This window comes from Sceloporus undulatus, chromosome 2, assembly GCF_019175285.1.
Source record: "Sceloporus undulatus isolate JIND9_A2432 ecotype Alabama chromosome 2, SceUnd_v1.1, whole genome shotgun sequence".
In the NCBI taxonomy this organism is placed as follows: Eukaryota; Metazoa; Chordata; class Lepidosauria; order Squamata; family Phrynosomatidae; genus Sceloporus; species Sceloporus undulatus.
The window spans coordinates 234,721,180-234,744,698 of NC_056523.1; the positions used below are offsets into that span (position 1 = coordinate 234,721,180).

At 38.0% G+C, this 23,519-nt stretch overlaps 1 protein-coding gene across 1 annotated transcript in view; it reads left to right on the forward strand.

The window, feature by feature from the left end:
- The window catches only part of TTC39B (tetratricopeptide repeat domain 39B), a 46,195-nt gene that overhangs the window by 13,215 nt on the left and 9,461 nt on the right, over positions 1 to 23,519 (forward strand). The window contains 11 exon segments of the mRNA XM_042451908.1: positions 1,071 to 1,147; positions 4,282 to 4,349; positions 9,830 to 9,894; positions 12,481 to 12,586; positions 12,913 to 12,978; positions 14,192 to 14,300; positions 15,410 to 15,477; positions 15,563 to 15,622; positions 19,789 to 19,950; positions 20,736 to 20,827; positions 22,668 to 22,788. Coding sequence (XP_042307842.1) covers positions 1,071 to 1,147; positions 4,282 to 4,349; positions 9,830 to 9,894; positions 12,481 to 12,586; positions 12,913 to 12,978; positions 14,192 to 14,300; positions 15,410 to 15,477; positions 15,563 to 15,622; positions 19,789 to 19,950; positions 20,736 to 20,827; positions 22,668 to 22,788 — 994 coding nt within the window.

Genomic DNA, 23,519 nt, shown 5'->3' on the forward strand with positions numbered 1-23,519 from the left:
GCCCTCCTTTGGACACGCTCCAGTTTCTCAATGTCCTTTTTTAATTGTGGCGCCCAGAACTGGACACAATATTCCAGGTGGGGCCTGACCAGAGCAGAATATCAGGATCGAGGCAGCTTACAACATCAAGTAAAACACAGTATAAAATACAACATACAGTTATAATATATCCCATTAATTCCCTTCCCCCGTCCATACTACAATTAAATATCATTAAACAATAAACAATAAAGAATTAAAAGAATTACAATAGTCAATAATCAATAGCTTCATGCACCTGTGCTAGGATTAGTGCAAATGGTACTGTTAAGTTTTGCACAGTGCAAACAGAAGATTGTTTTTTATGAAGCTTATAAGATTGGCCCAAACAAAAAAGCAGTTATATTTTAGATATTCTCACTGTTTGATGTTGTATATGCTGCTATGAAAAATGAACTTGTAGGCCCCCAAAACAGACAGCCCAAAAGGATTGTGCCGTAGTTACAGGTAGATACTTAAATGTCAAATAACTTTTTTTCTGTATTTTCACAGTTATGAAAGGGGAGCTATATTGAGATAATTTAATACTACTGCCCCGATGGTGAGGCAGCAGCTAGAGACAGTGGTTATCATTTCATATCTTCTTATATTTCAGAGGGAGAGAAGATCAACTGGACCTGATCCCCTTCCCCATCACCATTCCCTTCTCCTTTTGTGTCATGTCTTTTTAGATTGTAAGCTTGAGGGCAGGGAACTGTCTTATTAAAAAGATTGCATGTACAGCGCTGTGTAAATTTACAGTGCTATATAAATAAAGCTTAATAAAAATAATAATACCTTACTCTCTTCTTTCTTTCATGTTTTCCCTAAACAGATGAGCTGGAAGACTGCTTCAACTTCTGCTTTTGTATTATCACATCATTAGATGTTGTTCATGAAATAATATTGTATCCTGTTTTGTTGGGATTTGTTTTAGTTCTTTTTGAGTCACAAATATAGCACAAATATTTTTTATATTTGTATATTTAATGTCTAAGATTCAATGCCTTTAAAATAAAATGTTTGTCTCTTTCTCATTCATATTAATACAGATTTAGGAAAAGAAACACAGTGGTAGAATCACTGTCCAGCTTAGTTTCAAAACAGTCTGTAGATCAGCTGAGTGAAGGTAAGAAAAATACCTTTTTCTTCTTCTATGTCTTCTATTAAATTATTGTAGTTGGTGCTAGTTCATGCAAAATAATAAACCATGTTTAAGGGCAGGACATTGTTTAACTGTTTACCTAAATGTGCATAGTTTTGTAATTTTTGGAGTTAAGAGTTTCTTTGGAAAACATTAATGGTACACTGCTCTTTTACTTTCATAGGTTTATCTCATATCTCATATTGTGCAGTTTTAAATATAAAAGTGCTGAAATGATCCTGTTACGTGTGTGTCTGTTTTTTTTAATGTTTACCAAATGTCAGTAAAGGACATTATTCCATAGCTTAACTTTTGTTTTCTCAGTACTGCTTAGATCTCCAAGTAGATACCAATTAGTTCAAAGAGTTGTGTTTTTGTTCTGTGGTGACTTGTGGGGAAAAAGGTTAGAAACAACACAACAAATGCACTTTTGCAAGTAGCAAGTGTAGTAACTACAAGACATAAAGTCCCGTGTTTAAATTTACCTCAGATTAGCAGTTGGCTTCATTGTGATCTCTGTGCCTCACACAAATGGGTCATCCTACACCTGTACAGTGCATTTTTCAGAACCTTCTAAAGCATTTCATAAGCTTTTTGATGGTAGCTCTGCCCACCTCCACACCTCTATATAACGAGTTTCCCACCAAACCGATCATTCCTTTTCGTCCACTATTCCAGCAGAATCAGTAGAATGGTTCCTCTTATGGTTGCCTCTTGCACCCACTGCACCACATTCACACCTCAGGACAGACGGATTAGAGAGTTGCATCTGAAAACACTCTTGTTTGAACAGGCCTTCAAACCTCAAGTATGATCTACACGGCCCTCAGAATCTGTTGATATGGAACTAATAGAGAGAGCATCAGAGATGACCTCAATCCCAGCCTCTGGTTCTTTCATTTTCTCCACTGTCAAACATATATGGGCAGAATCGGTATCTGTACCATCTAAGACCACATAGGCCCATTCTGATACTGCAGTGATGTGCCAACACTCGCTTACGCTTGGCCATTTGCTGGAGGTGGAAATGGAGTTACTAGCTTACTAGTGGAATAATAATAATAATAATAATAATAATAATAATAAGCGCTCCAAGGACAAGGACTGCCTCCACTCTCCTGCCTCAACTGTGATGACCTTCTCTCAAGTTGCTGTTGAGGTTGTCTCCTTGTAGGAGCCATCCTTTTGTTCTCAGTCAGCACCTGTTCTCCTCAAGGCTGTAGGATCCACTGCTTTGAGGGACTTCCCTCCTTGAATGTTGGAGACCCTGTATTATTCTTCCATATCTGTTGAGGTGGTTTCAGTCACTTACCCATAGCTAGAGAATGTATCAGAGGGTGAAATTCTGGAGTCTTCTTCTATTGTTTGGGTTCTCAGTTACATCTCCTTCTAGGCAGCCTCCCTCTTCATGCATTCCTGTGGCTAGACTTTTACCTCCTCTACTGTTTCTACCAAATCAACAATCACTTCGGTCTTGATTCAGATCTTCCTAGGCTTTTACCAGTGATTCTGACTCATCCTTGAGTTCACATTTGGTACCATGGCCATCAGTATCACAGACATCATGGTCAACATGGAAGAAGACGTTTGAGGATCAGCTCTTCAGATTACTGCTAAGAGAGCTTTCCTATCTTCTCCGGTCACTACATGTGGGAATATGAGATCCCTCATACTGTCAGAACGAGGCTTGCCTGCAGTATTATTGGAGCTGTAAGCAATTTTGGGGTCATCACTGAGAATGTCCTTTAGCAGCTACATCAGAACAGCCTACTACTCAATGTGCTGATATCGCCTTGCAGGAGAGTCCATCAGTGACACATCAGTAGCCAATCTATACCAAGACACTTTTTTCAAACTGCTCAGTTTTTGGCTGCTACATCATCTGCTCAGGTGGAGATTCCCATTGAGCCCAGGGTCTTTCAACCTTGTCCTCTAGTTCTGGTTCTGACCCAGACTGAAGTATCATTCCAGTATGAAAGTCTCCTCCAATGCTATTATGTTCGGTAGATCCTTCCTCTTCCAGTGATGACACAAGAGCATTCGTGGACCAAATGGCAAAGTTGCTATACTTGTCTGTAATGTGTCCAGACTCAGATCAACATTCTAACTTCCTTCTCTATGCTTCCATATCTTCTGCAGGTTATCCATAAGTCTTGGATGACTCCTTCTTCTATACTGTCTACACTTCCGCCTCCTACCTGTATAGTTTGCTAGTCTCCCATTTGTGTGAGTCACAGAGACCATGAAGAAGAAGGACAGGTTGCATACCTGTAACTGTAGTTCTTCAAGTGGTCGTCTGTGAACTCACACAGCCCTGTCCATCTTCTTCTTGTTGTGTCCTACCTGTCCTTTGAATTGCTGTAATGGTGTTCATAGAACTGGTGGTTTCAGCTGGAAGCTCCTTATATAGAGGCACTGAGGTGGGTGGCACTATCACAAAAAAACCTTTAGGTCATGATCTAAAAGGTTCTGAAAGATGCACTGCACAGGTGCAGGATTACCCATTTGTGTAAGTTCACAGATGGCCACTCAAAGAACTACAGTTACAGATATGCAACTTGGCCCCCTTTTATCCCCAATTTCTCACCTATAAAATGTGGAAATTGGTCTATTTTAAGGTTATCTTAAGGTTTACTGTAATATTTATTTACAGTCGGACTTGAAATCCACAGACTTGAAAACCCACAGAGAGGCAACTGCCATTAACCTCAGTGGTTAATGAAAACAATAAAATAAAAATAGAGCAGTAAATACAATAGGTAGATTTGTATGAACTCTTTTGATTATCAACAGAAGGCAATGAGAATGGACCGATAATGAAAGATAAATTAAACCATGTGGATCAGTTTAATATGCAAGTAGTCTAAGGGCTAAATCCAGTGTTTGACGTACAGAGAGTAGATCCTACAGAATGAATGAGAACTTTTTTACAACTAACTGATGGTCTCTTGATTTCATTGGGTCTGTTCTAAGTAGAACTAATGGTTGGATTTAGTTGTAATTATGGAGATTCTTTTATTGTGTGTGTCGATGTTTAATCCCACTCATTGCTACTGTAATGATATTACTGTAGCTGTAATATGCTTGGTATTAAATAAGTTTTCTTTCTTGTTTAATAGAGGAAATGCATGCAGAAATCTGTTATGCTGAATGTTTACTACAGAAAGCAGCACTGACATTTGTACAGGTATGCTTTAAATATCAAATAAATGTAGGGCTTTCAGTAAATTCTGTTCCTCAAGCCAGTATTTTTTTTCCTGATTAAATTTTATTGAGTTTTTACAATAAAACATATTAAGTCTATATAACAATGACAAAAATAACAACAACAGTTAACTACAAGGGTCAACGGTATGCATCTGATGAATTCTGCAGTAAGCCAGTGTTTCTTAAGCTATCTGATGTGGGGGACCAACGTATTTTCCAAGTGCGCTTGGCATCATGTTTGTGCCCATTGGCTACAATAGGGGAATTCTTATCTGTTTTGCCAATCTTACTATTCTATGCCTTTTGAAAACATTTTACATTAAATATATAGGGGGCAGACAAGCCTCTTTCCCCTTAAATGCATCAGGGTCCCGATTTTGAGGTAAGGAAAATATAAACTTTCTTTCCCCAATCACTTATTTTCCTAAATCACTCTGCTTTTCCAGCACTCAAACAGGCACCAAATACGAAAAAATGAATCATAAAATCATACAGCTGGAAGGGACCACAAGGTCCATGTAGTCCAACCCATTGTTGTGCAGGAATAAACAACTAAAGTACTCCTGAAAGATGCCCCTCCAACGTCCAACCTCTAAATAAATAAATAAACTTTCCAAACCCTCCAAAGATTGGGCTATCAGATGGCTGTTTACCTAAGGAAACTTACATTCCCAAAGCTTAGGCAGGCTTTTACAGCTCTTCGTTTTCAAACAATGCCTTCAGCCATGATCGATGGTAGATATTCACACACACCTAAGGATTCCCATTTATGTATTTGTGGAGCTCCAGAAATTGAGGATTTGCCTCATTATCTGCTTTTTTGCTCACTATATACTGATCCAAAAACTAAATTTATGGGATCTATTCTGTCCAATTTACAGTCTAATACTACTTCTGAAAAGATTTTTTTCCTCCTGTCTGATATTGATTCTAAGGTAACTTACAATGTTTCACTGTTTGCCTCAGCAGCAATCAAAATTCGGGCAAGGGTAATAGCAGACATTGCAGTTGATTGTCATGGGGATGATCTTATCTAAACTTTGAAGTTCTTTTTAATGTTGTTTTATTTAATTGTCTGGAATTTTATTATGTTTAATGTATAAAATTTGGATGTCAGTTATTTGATGGAGCATTTTATAATTCTGAATTTCTGTCATCAATTTTACATTTTAATCATGTGAATGGCCTTTGGCTTAAGCATTAATAAAATTGATTGATTGATGATGTTGAATAGTACTGGGCCCAGGACAGAACTCTGTGTCGCCCCACTTGTCATTTCTCTCCAGGATGAAGAGGAGCCATTGCTGAGCACCCTTTGGGTTTGGTTAGTCAGTCAATAGATGCATCTACCAATAGCATTGTCTAGCCCACGTTTTACGAGCTTTTTGCAAGAATATCATGGGAGACCTTATCAGAGGCCTTATTGAAATCAAGATATTCTATTTCCACAGCATACCCTTCATCTACCAAGTCTGTAACTCTCTCAAAAAAAAAGATATAAAATTAATCTGGCATGATTTGTTTCTGAGAAACCCATACTGATTTTTAGTAAACACAGCATTCCTTTCTAAGTGCTTACAGACTGCCGGTTTAAGGATCTTTCCTGATATTGATGTCAGGCTGACTGGGCAGTAATTATGTGGTCCTCTTCTTTCCCCCTTTTTTGGGACAGGGACAACATTTACCCTCCTCCCAACTGCTGGGCCTTCTATTTATCAGGAATTCTTGCCAGTGGTCTGAGATTATTTCTGCCAGTTCTTTTAATACCCCTGACACCTCATAAAGCTTGTTTTCTGTACCTTTGATCATCTTGGACCCCCTTCTCTGGACACATTCTACCATATCTTTCTTGAACTGTGGTGCCCAAAAGTGGACATAGTATTCCAGGTGAGGTCTCACCAAAACAGAACAGAGTAGCACTACTACTTCCTTTGATTTGGATACTATACTCTTGTGGATGCAGCCAGGAATTGCATTACCTTTTTTCGCTGCATCACACTGTTGACTCATGTTTAGCTTGCGGTCTACTAGGATCTCTCAATCAATTTCACATGGACTGTTTTCAAGCGAAATGTCATCCATCCAATATTTGTACATTTCATTTTCCTGCCAAGATGTAGTAGATTATATTTACCTTGCTGAAATTCATTTTGTTAGTTTTGGCCCAGATCTTGTCTCTGTCAAGGTCATTTTGAATTCTGCTCTGATGCTTTCAAGTACTATCTTCTCACTCTCCCATTTGGTGACATCTGCAAATTTGACTAGCATGCCTTCTATTCCATCATTTAAATCGTGTGTGTGTGTGTGGAGAGAGAGAGAGAGAGAGAGAGAGAGAGAGAGAGAGGACCCAGGACTGAATCCTGAGACATGCCACTTTTGTCCAGAATGAAAAGCAACCATTGGTGAGCACTCTCCATTCGATCTGTCAACCAATTACAGATTCACCTAACTGTTACACAGTCTAGCCCACGGTCCACCAGTTTGTCTGCAAGAATATCATGGGGGACCTTACTGAAATCAAGATATACTACATCCACAGTACTCCCCTGATCTACCAACCTTGTAACTCGGTTTTTAAAAGATAAGATTAGTTTTTCATGACTTGACTCAATGCATGTAGGGCAGTTTTTTCATTCTGTAATATGACCTCGCTACCTGTAGGTAGTAGCACATAGTAGCAAATGGATCATGAGACCTCACATATTTACTTGTACAGTATCTTAGTCCTCCCATCACTCAGGGATGGCTCCATAAGCCAGGAGTGAGTCCTAGAATGGTACCACAGCTGATGCAGCACTTCTGTTACCCCAAGAGAGCTTCACCAAAGATTTTTATTGAGTGTCCTCATGACGCTCATGATAACATACAGAGAGGGGGAGAGGTTGAATTCTTGGCTATGTCATCTTGTGTAACAAGTGAGGAAGAAGAGGTGAGGTTTTGGGTGTAGCTACAGCAGGCCACCAACACTGATATGCTCTGATTCCTTCCTGAGCCTTTGCTGTAAATATTCCATATTTGTCATGTGATACAGAAACAAAAATGAATGTGTAAATGAAAATGCTATTTTCTTTCATTAGCTTCGCATTGCAAAGAGATTTAAACAGCTAAGTATTAAGGGCAGAGGAAGTAATGTGGTTGATATACATGTGATCTTTTCAACTAAAGAAGCATGAAATGAATTTGGACCCTTGGCTCTTACATGCAAACATGTGCTCTGTCACGGATCTCTGCAGATCACACTTCTTGAATGTGAGCAGAAAGGTAGAAAGGATTCAGTCATGCAGAAAAAATGTTCTGTATATCCTCAGATTATTTCCGATTAAGAATTCTCCAGACTTGTTTCGCATACTGATCTTTGTAGCAAACCATTTATTACTGTACTTGCAGTGAATCAGTGCCTTTTAATGAATAAGCCACAAAAAACTATTATTCATTACTTTTTAACAACCCACTGTTTAGCCCAATAGTAATGTCTCAACCAATGAGTTAATGAATAATAACAAATTAAATAACGTTTGTATTAGTGGATTAATTTTGAACACACAGAATAGTTGAGGAGCAAGTCTAAAGTAAGTGGCATGTGTGAAATATGTGTGAGATAGTAGACTTGCATACCTCCCAAAAGAGTTCGTTGCAATAGAATATGTTCTGACAGCCTTTTTGACTATAACTTGTTCTTCAGTCAGGTGCACACAGGTGCATAGAATAAATGAACATTTTAGACATGGAGAAGAAGTGGAATATCAGAAGCGCAAGTAATATAGCCTTTTAATAAACTCATGTTGTAACTTGCAAAGTGAGACCTGTAAATCTCAAATGATGAAATTTATATGCTTGCCAAAATACATTAAGCTTGCACAATCTGTTCTGGGTTCTACCACGAGATCCAGAGGCAAGATGTGCACAATGATCAAAAGATCTTTTCCCAAATGTGCATTATGCAATGATCAGATCTATTTTGCCAACCCTTCTGTTACCAAAAGCTGTAGTAGAGAGTGCCATTAATCTTTACTGTTCACTTCAGATATTTTATATATGATAACATTCCATTGAAGACAAACATTGCCATCAGTCTCTTTTTTCTCTCTCTCTCTCTCAATGAGTGTAAGGACCTAAGCAAAGCAGGTCTGTAAAAATGTTTTAGAAGGTATATTTATTTGCTTTTATCCATAATAAAGCAAAGGCCATATTATATCGTTACCATGACAGCTCTTGTCATTCTGCTCCTTAGTAGTAGTGCTACGTGGAAATACTTTTGCTATTCTATAATCTTTTTTCTTGGGGGGGGGGGTGAGGCAAATTGCAATTAACTGCCACAATTCTCATGATGTATTGCAGAAACAAACAATTGCTTGAAAAAGAGCAATTTGGTTTAGGTTCTATTTATGGAGAGCTAGCAACTCCATAGTTGTGGCTATTGGAAAAAGCATCAGTATGACTAAATGTTCTGTTAACGTACTTTATATGTAGCCTGGTTAATGCTATCTTTTTTTTTTCTCTTGTAGATCATTGTTTTATTTATGTAAACCTATAGAAACTGGCTAGAATCAATCCAAAAGCTCCAAAGATCAGGAGGGAATATGTGAAAAGTCTGTCAATAGTACAGATTGGCTAGTTCACTGCTCATTCAACTGCATGCTAAGCATGTTGTTCAATGTTAGTTCAGCTACTGTATATGACAAGTGAAGCTGTGGCTTTGTACAGTGCTCCTCTTTATGCTACTGCTCTGTAAGCCATGGTTTGATTACTGCTCTTGGGCACTGTGTATAGTCTATCCAGCAGTACATGTTGCAAAATTGATGACTTCTGGAAAAAATGACACACAAATTTCTGACCTACATACAGTATTACTAATGATTTATCACTGAAAACTACTGTAGATGTAAAACAGTGGTAGGGAACTTGGTGTCTTTTGGATATTTTATATTACAGCTCCCATCAGATTCAGCCAACATGACCAATGGAAAAGGATTGTGGGAGTTATTGTACAGAATATTTGAAAGCATCATGTTGCCTATCCTTGATTTAAGGCTCCATAAGACTGTTATTATAGTCTTGTTGTTGTTGTGTGTCTTCAAGTCCTTTTCAATTTATGCCTACCCTATTGTAACCCTATCATGGGATTTTTCTTTACAAGATTTGTTCAGAAGCAGTTTGCATACATCAAGTTAAATTTAGACACTTGTAGCACCATCTAGTGGTGTCTTGATTTGACCTGGTTTGATATAAAGTTTTAATCTGTTAGATTCATTTCTTTTGAAAAAATGTGCATAACGTGTGTGTGTGTGTGTATTATTTGATTATTAATACCTTACACAGATTTATATATTAAACCTCATTTAGAAATATTACAAATGTTTGTTTACATTTCATAAGCAGTTATGTAAAATAAAGTCCTCACATAATATAATTACACAAGTTCACTATTTGGTTTAATTTTTAAAAATCATTTTTCTGCAGGATGAAAATATGATCAACTTCATCAAGGGTGGCCTCAAAATCAGAACAAGTTACCAAATATACAAGTATGTTCCTGTGACATTGATCCTGTTGTATTATTGTATATTTCTTATTATTCCTCCTGCTTCTTCCAGGATAAATATTCATCCCCCTCTCCTGCAACCTACCAGACACCCTAAAACCTTCTCCAGGAGTCAGGAAGCCCCTCTGGAACATGTTTCTGTCACCACAGTAGATTTCAATAAGAGAAAACAAAAGCTGATTCTTCTGACATTAAAGGATACCATTACATCTTGTCCTATATATTTATGCAGGAAAGAACATATATAATGAGTCTATCCGGTGTTTGAGACTTTCAGCAGAGTTTGTGTTGTAAATTTTACTAACCTGAGAAGGCAGGTTGATGAGCATGAGATATGAATTTCTCTTCAGCAGCCCCTCAGTTGTGAAATTCCCTCTTCAGGGAAGTCAAGTTGGTTCCCTTGCTGAGCCAAAACCTGGTGGCCAAAACTACTATTTTATATCACCTTTGGTTTAAAAAAAATTAAATTGTTTTAAAATATTTTTATCTGTTTTATTGAACATCATTTTGAGCACCTTGGTGAACTGAAAAGTGATTAACATTTTTTTAAATAAACAAATACTCGTAATGCCTATAGTGCATTTCCTCACTCCCAGGACACTTAAGCTATAAATCTATACATATTTAATTGAGGAAAAGCCCCACTATACGCCATATATTATACTCAGTACACTCAGTACAGTGCTGGCATCCTACATTGTAAGTGTATCCTGCATTGACCAGATAGTTGGACTAGATGAACTTAAAGATACTTCAAATGATAATTCTGTGCTTGGGTTGCATGCAAAAAGTTGTGCTAAGCACAACATTTGTGCTTAGTTTGTTTATTTATGTATTGAATTTATATCCTACCTTTCCCCCCAAAATGGGATTCACATGAAATTATAGTTTCCTCATGAATGAGTTTTCAAAGCACTCTGAACAGTTAAGTATGCTGCCAATGGTAAAGATGTTGTCTTGTATGTATTGGCACCTCATTTTAATGAGATTTGAGACCGTCTGAAAAGGAGCAACCTTTTGTTAGTTGCACTAGTGCCCATCTTGAAAAGGTATTATAGGATACATACTGTGTTTTGGAAAGAGCAGTGAAGGGTTTGGATTGCAAAAGGGTGGCAGTAAAAAAGTGGTGGTCCAAATATTCATTAGATTGAAAGATGCATAATAAATAATAATAATAATAATAATAATAATAATAATAATAATAATAATAATGTATTTATATACTGCCTTTCCAAGAAGATCAAAGCGGTTTATAAAATTACATAAAAACACACAATACATAAACAATTTACACAAATAAATAAAATACCTAAACAAAACATAATATATACAGTGGACCCTTGTTATACACTGGGGTTTGGTTCCAAGATCCCCCTTGTATAACAAAATCCATGGATGCTCAAGTCCCATTAAGTATAATGGCATAGCAAAATGGTGCCCCGTATAAAAAATGGAAAATCAAGGTTTGAAATTTGAAATTTAAACCTTTTTTTGAATATTTTCAAACCGTATATGGTTGAATCTGTGTATTAAAAATTCATGTATAAGAAGGGCTGACTGTACAAATAAAATCCCATCCCTCATCCATTAACTAAAATACAATCATCATTAAACACTAAGAATAAAATTTAAAAAAAAACACCAGAGGTGCTTTTCTCTCTCTTGCCTCCTTACAATCGCTTCTGCTTGCAAGGTTTTTAAAGCCGAGCAGAAGGGCAGGGCTGGTGGATGATGAGTGCTGGTCTCTAGGAGCCTTCAGGGCCTCAGCTTCCCTTGCCTCCTCATAATGGGGAGTGGGTTATAGTTTTAAATTAGTAGGTTCTGTAAGTGTAAAGGAAATGCTAACAGGTTAGCTCTCTCGAAAATGACTGTTTAGTAGGAAAAATCATATAATGAACAAATGGTGATGATAAAAAGAGGTAGTCTGATGTCCTTCAGCTCCTGAGCACTGTTGCTGTTCAGCTCCCTTTCCAAGCATGCAAACCTATTCAATAAATGCAGCTGCACTAGTTGAGATCTGAAGGAAATTCTCAATAAGAAAGTGATTGCTTTGTTAACTGAAAGGCCATTACATTTATGAAATCAAACTATTTTGAGTGCTCTTTTAAAAAAGCATATGGTCATATGTAAACTTGCACATTCACAGTTTACCATATAATAGTGTGTCAGGACAGTGAACAGCTCACCAGCATTGATGTAAAATGACAGCTGAGTATTGTTAGCCCTGTGCTGAAGAATATCTGATGGGAACTAGCCTGGGACAAGTTCCTACCTATTTTCTGTTAACCTGTAAATTACCAAAGGTGCTGATGGTACTCAGTAACTAATCCAAGACATCTGAGCAAAAATAATTTGCAGCAAATTGTAAATTACCAAGAATGATGATGGTACTCTGTAACTAATCTATAACATCTGAGCAAAAAAAGTAGAGTTAGACATGTGTGAGTCTCTAAAGTAATTGCAGTTTATAATGTTGCAGATGGATATATGTTCTACTTATATTATTATGTGTTTTTAACTATGATTCCTGTCAGCTCCTTTAACATGAAAACATATTTTTAATCAAAAGAGAATGTCATCAAGTTCTCCAGATGACCCAAGACAGCAAAAGCAAGAATGAAATCTACCACCAGTTTGAAGGGGGTGTGCAACTAGGAATTGGAGCATTCAATTTGGTATGAGTCCTCTACTGTAATCTCATTTTTGATTCACATATTTCTACCAAAAGGGATAGTCACTAATCTTGCCATTTTAAAAAGACAAATGAAATTATAATACTAATGTTGTAGGTTTGCAACAGAATTTTGGGGCAGATTATTATTCATACTTATTTACAATTATGTTGTTTCAAAGTTAATGCCAGTAATTACGTGTTTAAGTTATCCAAACGTTAGAGTGAAATATTTTTAGGATTTTAAAGATATTTTCTTTCTTTCTAAAGTTCTTGATTGTCAAGTATTGTATAAAAACTGATAGAATTCTTATTCCTCCTTTGTTGTAGATGCTGTCCCTTTTACCAGGAAGAATTCTCCGGCTTCTAGAATTTATTGGATTTTCAGGCAATAGGGTATGAAATTTTGTTTACACCATTATTAATTCTTGGATAGCTTAGATACTAACAGTGATAGGACAATAAATCATTGATTAGCATTGATAGAATACATCCTGTTAGGCTTCAGCTGTCATTGACAAAGTTATTGTGCTCTCAGATGCCTTTGGAACCACTTAACTTCCAGTTAGCACCAAATGCAGTAGAATTCCATATTGCCTCTTTTGTCCTATGTAACTAGGACTAGTTTCCAGCTTTCCTACTGAGTTTGGTAGAAATATCACACAAATCTTTAATCCTCTCAGCATACGTGCCAGTGGATCCTTTAACACATTGGGCTGTGCCTATGGATGGCTGTGACAATGTGGAAGAACTAATTTAATTGCACTATCTGCCAGTGAATCTAGGGAGTTCATCACACAGGATAAAAAAAACCCTAAGGAGACACGCAAAAGCATGATTGATTTTCAGACACACCAGGGTTAACGCATCATTAAACCAGCTAGAAAGTCAACAAAGTTAGATTCTTTTTACTTTGGGGATTTTCCAGAAGTAAAAAGAATTGCGTTTTGTCTCCTATCTAGCCGGGTTAATGTCGTGTTAATGCACCTTAACAGCAGTGTTGTCTGAAAATCAATTGCGCTTTTGCATGTCTTTTCTACTTTCTGTCCAGGTTAATGCTGGGTTAACCCAAATGTCGTCTCTTGCAGGGTTTCCCCCCTACTTTAAATCCTATTTTTGCACAGGATCCCTCCCATGTGATAAATTTCTCTGAAGAGAAGGAGCAACATACAACATATGGAGGCATTCTCATTTCCTCACCCTTTCTAGTTGAGCTTGTGTGGACTGAAGTGGGAGGAAAGAATCAGTGTTTACTGGTGTTGTCAACCTATGAACTATATGTTGTGTAGGCCAGATATTTTTGAGACCTGTTCTGCAGACATACATAGAAAGAAAGTCAGTCAGTCATTGGAAGATAAATAAACAATTCTTGCTAAATTAAAATGAATAGTTTTGATAGCATACTTCTCCCAATTAGCTAACATAACATTTCCACCTTTATGTATAGTTCATTGCAATTATGAAAAAGCATAATTATGCAAAATGGCTGCCACAATTACTACTTTATCTTGGGAGTCATATTTCTCATGCCCTTCTTTTCCTTTCATTGGTGTTGGTAGAAATAAGAGAAAACTGTGTCTTACCCTTTCCAATATTTGATTGCTGATAGGAGCTAGGCCTCCAGCAGTTACGGGAAGGAGCTTCTGGTGCCACCCTGCGGGCCATTCTGTGTACTTTCACCTTGCTGCTGTACCACACTTATGTTTCATTAATTCTTGGTAAGAACTGAAAAAAAATAACTGGAAATCTATGAGAATACTGTATATTTTAATCACATATGTATAATCTTTTGATGGGGTATTTTGTTACATCGTGCTTTCAGCAGTGTTATTTGTTCATATTCTAAAGTGGGTGTATAGCATCCTGGATTAGTCATCACTAGTGATGAACTGATTAGCAGGAGAAGAAACCTGCTTAGGATAGGGGGTAATGCTCAACTAAAGAAAAATGTGTTGTGGTAGGAAAGGAAGGAGACACCTGTACCAGGGAGGGCAGAGAACATACAGTGGGCCCTCAGTATACAAGGGGGAACCGTTCCAGATCCCTATGCGAATGCCAAAATTTATGGATGCTCAAGTCCCATTGTCCTGAATGGTGGTGCAGCCACATGGCCACGCCACCATTGGGGACAATGGCACTTTGACCCCCGGACCCCCGATGCCTGCCTTGCTGCTCTTACTGTGGCAGGCAGCAGGGGGCTACTTCTTCTTTCTTCTCCTCCTCCTTCTGCTGGCTCTTCTGCCACTTCTCCCATTACCCCCCATATTCACCCCTTTTCCTCCTCCTCCTCCTCTTCCTTCCTCCTTCTTCCTCTATGCCCCCCTGCCCCCCAAAGCCTGCCTCGCCACTCTCATTAGCAACGGGCTGGCTCCTCTCCCCCCTGCTTCCTTTCTCCCCGTTTGCTTCTGCCTCCTCTTCCTTCTCCTCGCCTCACCTCTGCCCCTTTCCTCTTCCTCCTCGCCCCTGCCACCGCTGCCGCCGTCTCTTGCCTCATCTTCCTCTTCCTCCTCATCCCTGCCTCCTCCTGCTGCAGCCTTCTCCTCCTCCTCGTCTTCCCCAACTCTTCTGCCCTCCTCCATGTGGGCTTGCCATCCACAGATCCACAGATGTTAATTATATTTTGGTAGGAGCTGATTCTTTGTTGATAAACAAGTTAATAATTATAAGCCCTCTTAAACATAGAGAATTTTTAATTTTAAGTCTCAATGGGGAATTTCAGTACAGGAGTAACAATATATTTCCTTATATATATGAAATAGGTAAACTTCCTTGTAAAGCTTTATACTGATGCTGTCAGTACTAAGAGAGAATTTTGTTACTTTTATAGGAACAGGAGAAGCCAATCTTTTAGAAGCTGAAATGCTTCTACAGCCTTACCTCCAGAAATTTCCAAAGGTTAGGAGATTTTTCTCTTTATAAATGTTTGTTTATTGTTCTTACAACTAGAAAGGTTATAATTTGTCACTTTCTTTTTCTCAAGGGTGCCATCATTCTATTTTATGATGCCAGAATAGACATACTGAAAGGAAATTTTGAAAAGGTAATATTCCACTTTTCTACAATAAAATCTGAGTTCATGTTTTAAGAACACTTAGTTTTAAAGAAACTTTCCTGGCAGTTAAACCAAACAGTTTAATAGTTTAAAGTAATATCAGTTAAATCAGTAAACCATCCCCTTCTCACAGGCTTATCAATTAAAAAGATCTGATACAAGGGGGAAAGGAGTGGAGACAAAGGAGAGGGTGAAAAGCAAACACAGGTAACAGCTCTTAAAGTTACAAAGTTATCTTTCAATCTAATGTAGTTATAAATATTTCTATCAGAAGAAAAAATTCTTTTCTGCAATACAATCACATCAATTCTTTTAACTCACTCTAAGGGGTTAGTCAGGAACGTTGACTCCCTAGATAACTAGAGCATTTTACTTGGGTTCTACAGCTGTCCTTGCAAGTTAATTTCCCAATTTAGCAGACACTGTACCTGTTCTAAGCTGATGAAAAAAGCCACTCCTTCCACATTTTGGAATATACTACTAGATATGGACATTTATCTTTGAATTCTGTTAATCAGTGGTTAGATCTATTCCTGGTGTATAATACTTTGGAAAAAAGATAAAGGTTTCCTCTTTGACAAGATTGTAAAGTTATGTCTGACAGTAAAGTGCGGTGCTCATTTCCATTACTAAGCCAAGGGAGCATTATCAAAGACCACCGATGGTCATGTGGCCAGCATGATTGCAAGGAATGCTGTTATCTTCCTACTGAAGTGGTTCCTATTTACTTGCACTTTTACATGCTTTCAAACTACTAGGTTGAAACTGCTGAAGAAATGTAGTCCATACATTCTGAAAGGAAGCCAGTTTATTAGAGACCCTGTGCATCATTCTGATTTCTCTGTTGTCAAGTTTCAAGTAACTTATGAACACATAAAATCACTTCAACCTGTTTGGTGCTGAGAATGAGACTGGATGCCATAGGTCACCCAATGCTTCATGTTCTCTGTGATATATTTCCAGTTGTATTCTGTCAGTTCAGTGATGTCAAGGGGCTTTGGCTTTGGTAGGTTTCCTCTCATTCTCACTGAGGCTGCAGGAGCAATCCACAACACATCAGTTAAGTTTTTGTATCAATCTGTTCAAGGTAGGATCTCCAAAATTCTAAAAAAGTTGCAGCTGTTGCTCTCCAACCCTTCTCTGTTTTTTAATTGCCAACTGATCAAACATTTATCTTTCTCTCTTAAACCTATTCTATTCTAAAAATTCAAATGCATGTATTATTAGAGCAGCTGTGCTGTCTGATCTGGTAAATAATAATAAGGAAAAAAACAAAAAGATTTGGAAGAAGTTTCTGAGGATGACTGTTTGCCTTCTGAGAAGCAAAGGCTTTCTGAGAGGAACAGTTGTTTGCTTCCTTCTTTGGCCATGGCAACTTATAAATGATGTGTCTGATTGCTTCCCAGTAAACGACTGATAATTTCTGCAGCGTCTGTCCTTCATTCTCTTCACTTGGTCCTTCACATCTAGTAAGAATGCACTTGCTGCCCTCTCAGCTTTGAGCTGGGGGAACAGCCGTGTCTCATTTGCATATTTGCTGTAGTTTTTCTGCATCATGTTTCGACCATAGCCTTAGGCATTTGCCCCAGTACACTACATTATGTGGGACATAAAGGTACCCCAGTGGCCAAATGCAACAAATATGTAGGGACAATTTTTGTCCCAGCTATTTTTTGTAAAAATAGCAACTGTCACAGCAGATGGCTGAAATGTGAGCATATTGTTTAAAACTCTTGAGGTGACCATATTAAAAGATGCCCACTTAGCTATGTTAGTCTGTATGCAAAAGGATCTTGTAGCACCTTGGGGACTAACTGAAAAAGAGAAGTTGGTAGCATGAGCTTTCATAGATATAAGTCTACTTCCTCAGATGCATAAGTTAGAATGGAAAGTCCAGAGACAGACCTAGATAAAAAGGCTGTGTTTGAAAATGTCCATAGAAATGCAAAATTTTGTGGATGTGGAAAAGAGGTGACAAATTCAATCTTAACAATGATTGTTGAGGACAAGGTAGGAGGAAGGATGTTGCCTAAAACCAAGGTGAATGGATAGCCATATGAATGAATATTGGAATGTAGTGTGGGAAGCAGAAAGGAGTTGTAATAAACTGGCTTTGTCGATGTAATTCTTTACCAATTCTATGACAATACAGCTCTGAGGTTCTAAAACATCCTATCTACTGAGGATTAAACTTTAACTTATAGCCTAATGTATCTTATTAATTTCCAGTGTCCATAATCACTTGAACTACCTATGCTAGGGATATATTTTTGTACTCAGAATTCTATACATTTAATAGATCTACACGATAACAAATATACAACCCCCCCTTGCTTACATTTTTTTCTGGTGAATCACAGCAATGAAAACATTTAAAGATATTTTCCCACTTGGCCCTCCCCTCCCCCATGCAAAATAGATTATTCTCTGGATAGATAGAGGTGTAGGTCACACACTATTGGGATTTCCCCACTTTCCAGCTGGCGAGGCAGGAGTCCAAAATTCTTTTTCAGTTACAACCATTGACCCCTCTTCCTTCTCTGTCAGGTTTTTATTCTTGCCTTGCCAGCTGGTCATGTTTTTTTCTCCCTTCATTAGTTCACACTGTATTTAGTTAATTATATACTAGTAATGGAGGGAAATATTTAAAAGATGAGAGTAGTGGAGGAAGAAGCTGGCACGATGCAGCCCTGTTCCAGAGCAAAAGGAAAAACTGAGCACAGTGGAACCTGTAACTGATCCCAACTCACTGATTGCTACCAAGCAGATAGTGAGTCTAGAAGTTAATAAAACTAATTCAGACCAGATGTCCACAGCTCAGTAAGGCTCTGGTTATAAGGATAAAAGAGCATTAAAACATATTTTTATTACTTCTAGTGAAAGTGAGTCAAAGGGCATGTTAGGGATCCCCCCTCAGAAGAAATAGATAAAAGAAAAAGAGAGAGTTGATGAGTTAGCTGGGTCTGAGGGATATAAAAAGCCAATAAAATCTAAAATTACCTTGTTTAAAAATCCCTGAGCGTGTCTAGTCAGGGAATCAGGTTTCCTGTCAAGATACAATAGCGATGGCTGCTTTGTGCCACCATGTTGAAAATGGAGGTTTGGCTGCAGGAGTTGGCACAAACTATAAGGCAAACTCTTCTGTGATCGGTCGAAAGAGAGCAACTTCTGAGCAGATGCAGGAGTTGGCTGACAGTGCTAAATATCAACAAAGGAAGGGCTAGTCACAGGTTAGCTTGCTAATAATAATAAATAAAACTTTTATTTATACCCCACTTTTTGTTAAAACAATCAAAGTGACTTACAACAGTTAAAATATTGTAGTACATCCATATATACAAAGTATCCCTCCTTAAAAAAGATTAAATAATATTAGATTTAAAATTGCATAACTATTAAAAACAATAACAGTGGCAGAGTCATCACATATATGTGGAGGAATCACCACATGGCCGAGAAGTTTATTCTGGAAAAGACTGCCAGAAGAGATCCGTCTTGACAGCTTTCTTGAAGCTGTCTAAGTTGGTAATTTGACGGATCTCGTCCGGCAGGCGATTCCATAGACTGGGAGCTATTGCAGAAAAAGTCCTCTGGGAAGTCGCAGTTAGTCTGGTTTTTAAAGGTTGCAATAAATTCTTCCCAGAGGATCTGAAGTACAGGGCGGGTTATATGGAAGTAGATGATCCCTTAGATAAGTTGGGTCCAAGCCATGTAGGGCTTTAAAGGTGATAACCAACACTTTGTACTGTGCCTGAAAGCTAATAGGCAGCCAGTGGAGTGACTTCAGTATTGGTGTTATATGGTCACTTCTAGATGTTCCAGTAATCAGTCTGGCCGCCATATTCTGTACCATTTGAAGTTTTCGGACTAGGCACAAGAGTAGCCCCATGTAGAGCGCATTGCAAAAAGCAAGTCTTGAAGTTACCAGTGCGTGTACTACAGTTTCAAGGTCCCCTGGTTCCAGGAAAGAGCACAGCTGGCGTACCAGCCGAAGCTGATTACATGCATTCTTGACCGTCACATTTGCCTGATTTCTCATGTGAAGCGACGGATTGACTATGCTAACTTTTATAGCCATTTTTTGTCAAATATAAATCCATATTTACCTGTGGTACTATTGTCAGATTTAATAGCGTTGATATTTTGAATTCTAGGCTCAGGTAACATTCCAGGAATGCATTAAAGCGCAGCAAGAGTGGAGACAGATCCATCACCTTTGCTACTGGGAGCTGATGTGGTGCTACTCCTTTCAGCAGAATTGGCTTCAAGCATATCGGTATGCAGATCTGCTTTGCAAAGAAAGCAGGTGGTCAAAGGTAAATGGGGAACTAGTTATTGTAATGAAGTGGCGAGAGCTACTTCATATTTACACCAGGTACTAACATTCCCAACACAAGCTCCCCCATAAATTCCACCAATTTAATTTGTCTATTGAAATGTAAGTATCTAGATGCTGTGGCAGCTCTTATTACTCCTCTCTGCTGTGACTTCAGACTTGGCATTGGCCTATGCTAAAATTCATTTAAATTTAAATCATCAACTGAACTACAGTGACCACCTAGTGGAAACTGAAGTGAGGACTCTGGAGATTGGACTTGCACAGGCTGTTGGTTTGCTAAAAAAAATGAGAGTGATAGCTTTTCTTTTGACTGTCAACTGGAGTTCTATGAACATATGCAAACATCCACAAACATCCATGAAATTCCAACTGGTACATGTTTTAGTAATTAACTTAATATGTGCATGATTAAAATCTATGCATTAGAATATATACAGGCTGAACAATTATTTTAATTTATCTAATGCATTTTTCAACTGAATCCATACTTCAGAGTTTGGCTTAATCTAATGATTTTAAAATGTGAAAGTATTAATACTAGTTTAAAGTATTAGTTTAGAAAATTCCTTATACAAGTAAAATTATTCAAGGAAAACATGGCAAGTTCAAAAATGTATGCAGAAGAAGATGTTTTAAGACAACCTGAAATCATTTGTAAGTCTTACAATATTAGACCTTCTTATCATAAGACTATTAGACCCTTGAATAACTGTGTTTCAAGAAATTATCAGTTGCTTAATTATTTTGTTTTATGTTGGACAGGCAATATATGTGTTCCAGAAGGCTGCCATTCTGTGCATGCTTCCAGATTCTGATGTAAAAACAACAGGCGAAGACATTGTAGCTTTGTTTAGGTAATTTTGCTTTATTTTAGTATTGGAAGTTACTCAAACTAGGTCTAGAAGTAATTGCCTTTTGATGTACATGGCTTGATGATCTCATTTTAATTTGTTTTTCTTGTGTCATTGTCACAAACTTGCACAGAGAAAAATTGTGTCAGAAGAAAAGAAATCCTTTGGGATTTGCTACAAAGTCTCTTCTGTTACTTGCATCCTAGTTATTTATATTCCAAAGTAGAGATTTTAATGGACAAATTACTTATATAAGATATAATAATAATAATAATAATAATAATAATAATAATAATAATAATAATAATAACTACTTTTATTTATATCGCGCCTACTCTGATTAGGATCGAGGCAGCTTACAGCAAAAACAATCTGATACATAATAAAACAACGGTACTCAATAACCCCAAATTCTACGCCCCTCCCCACCAAAAATAACAATTAAATCATGTATACATTTTAAAAAATACATTAAAATCAACAAAATGGAGGATCAGGTGCAGACTAGTTGGCGAGGTGGGCTGGACAATTGTTGATGATCCATTCAGTTCAGTGGGTGGCTGATATGCTATTCTGGAAAGGCCTGTCGGAAGTGGTCCAAGCTGGTAATATGACAGATCTTGTCCGACAGCCCATCCCACAATCTGGGAGTGGTTTCAGAAAAGGTCCTCTGGGACACCGCAGCCGATCTGGTCTTTATCGGCTGCAACAAATTCTTCCCAGAGGACCTGTGGGCGTGGGGTGGATTGTACGGAAGAAGGCGATACCTTAAATAGGTTGGACCCAAGCCATGAAGGGCTTTATAGGTCATTACCAACAGCTTGTACTGTGCCCGGAAACTGAAAGGCAGCCAGTGAGGTGATTTTAAAATAGGTGTAATATGGTTGTTTCTGGTTTTACCCGCAACCAACCTGGCTGCCATGTTTTGAACCAATTGAAATATCCGGACTAGGTACAAGGGTAGCCCCATGAAGAATGTATTGCAGAAGTTGAGTTGTGAGGATACAAGCACGTGTACCACAGTTTCTAGGTCCCCCGGTTCCAGGAAAGGATGCAACTGGCGTATCAGCCGAAGCTTGGTACAGGTTTACTCTACTCTTTTTGGGTAAAAGTTCTTCCTCAGATTCACTCGCCCTCTAGTCCTCTTATCATGGTTTGAGGATCTAGGCATTTCAATGTATTAATAAATATAAATGATTGCTCTGGTTAAGCATTATTGGAAGCTTGTTTAACCCTTTGTAAATCTTAGGAAGTTAGCAGAAAATCAACTAGAAATCAGTCTTCTAATATCTGGATAAAAATATCTGGATATTAATTGTGGGTAGAAAACTTTTCTAGCATACTGTTTCTCAAGCATGTTGAACATTATCAATCTTTCTTGTTGTCTTTCTCTGCCCCTATTATTCTGCCCCTCAATTTACAATTCCTTTGCTTATTTTCTAACAGTTTTGCTAGATCAAACTAGTATTTATCAACAAGTAACACCTTGAGAATGTTATGGTGCCATTTTGGTTTTGGTTTTATTTGTCCCTTGCTCTCCAAAAATACTTGCTACAATGTGTTCATTTCCATCTATAGGTTCACATCTATAGGTGTGTTCTAGAAACACGTGTAAAGAAAGGTGACATTAAAAAAATGTTTTCTGTCTTCTTTTCCAAATCTTTTGGCTTATTTCTGCTGCATAAAGCTAGTTTTAAGATACATACAGAACTGGTCAAAAGTTTGAAAATTGCTGGCCTACAGGGAATTAAGTAAAGCATCTCAGGAATAAATTATTTAATTTATAATGTTTACAGGTTTATTACTATAACTCAAGAAATCTACACCGTTTTTCCTCTTGCAGACAAGTAGAAGGTTTAAAGCAGAGAATTGCAGGAAAATCTATCCCAACAGAAAAGTTTGCTGTGAGGAAGGCTCGACGTTACGGGGGTGCTCAGCCTGTGAAGCTAATAGTACCTGCTCTGGTATTTACAGCAGACTTACTTCAATCATCTTTTGAGTGACAGAGTAAATATGTATTTGTGTGTATGTTTCGCAGTGAATAACATATGTGGAGTACATTTTCCCTTAGCTTTATGGGGGAAAACCCTCAACCTTTTCCTTTGCCTTTTAATGATTTATTATTTTAATTATATCTGTATAACTGACTTTGGGATGAAACAGACCGCCCCTTCCAAAGGAGGAGTGGGGCTGCAGCAACCGCACACCGTGGTCTACATCTGTCTTTTTGCTAGCTGAAAAAGAAACGGCGTACATCCACTCCTTTTTGCACCAGCAAAAAGCCAGCTTTTCTTCCCTGGCGCAACTGGAATCCAGCTTTTAGGCGCTCCAGGGGTGTATAAATGCCATGCCCCAGAGCACCCAGAAACCAACCCACATCCAGGCAGCCAAGCAGCTTGAAGCCAGCTTCTGGCATTAGGGGGGCATGTATGTTGTTTGCCATGCCCCCAATACATCTGCAAGCCAACTTTTTATGCTGGTCTGTTTTGCACCTTTGTCTACCAATATGTAAAAGATGGCTGTAGAGACCTTTCATAGAAAATGAAAGTAGAAGCCACCACCAGTTCAGCTAATGCTGTGTGTTGTGTATTTAGACGCAAGCAGATGTCCTTGATTGAGGTACAATATAAATGTTCCCTTGCTTGAGGAAATGTGAATGATCACCTCCTGGATAAGTCTGTCTTGTGTAGATACT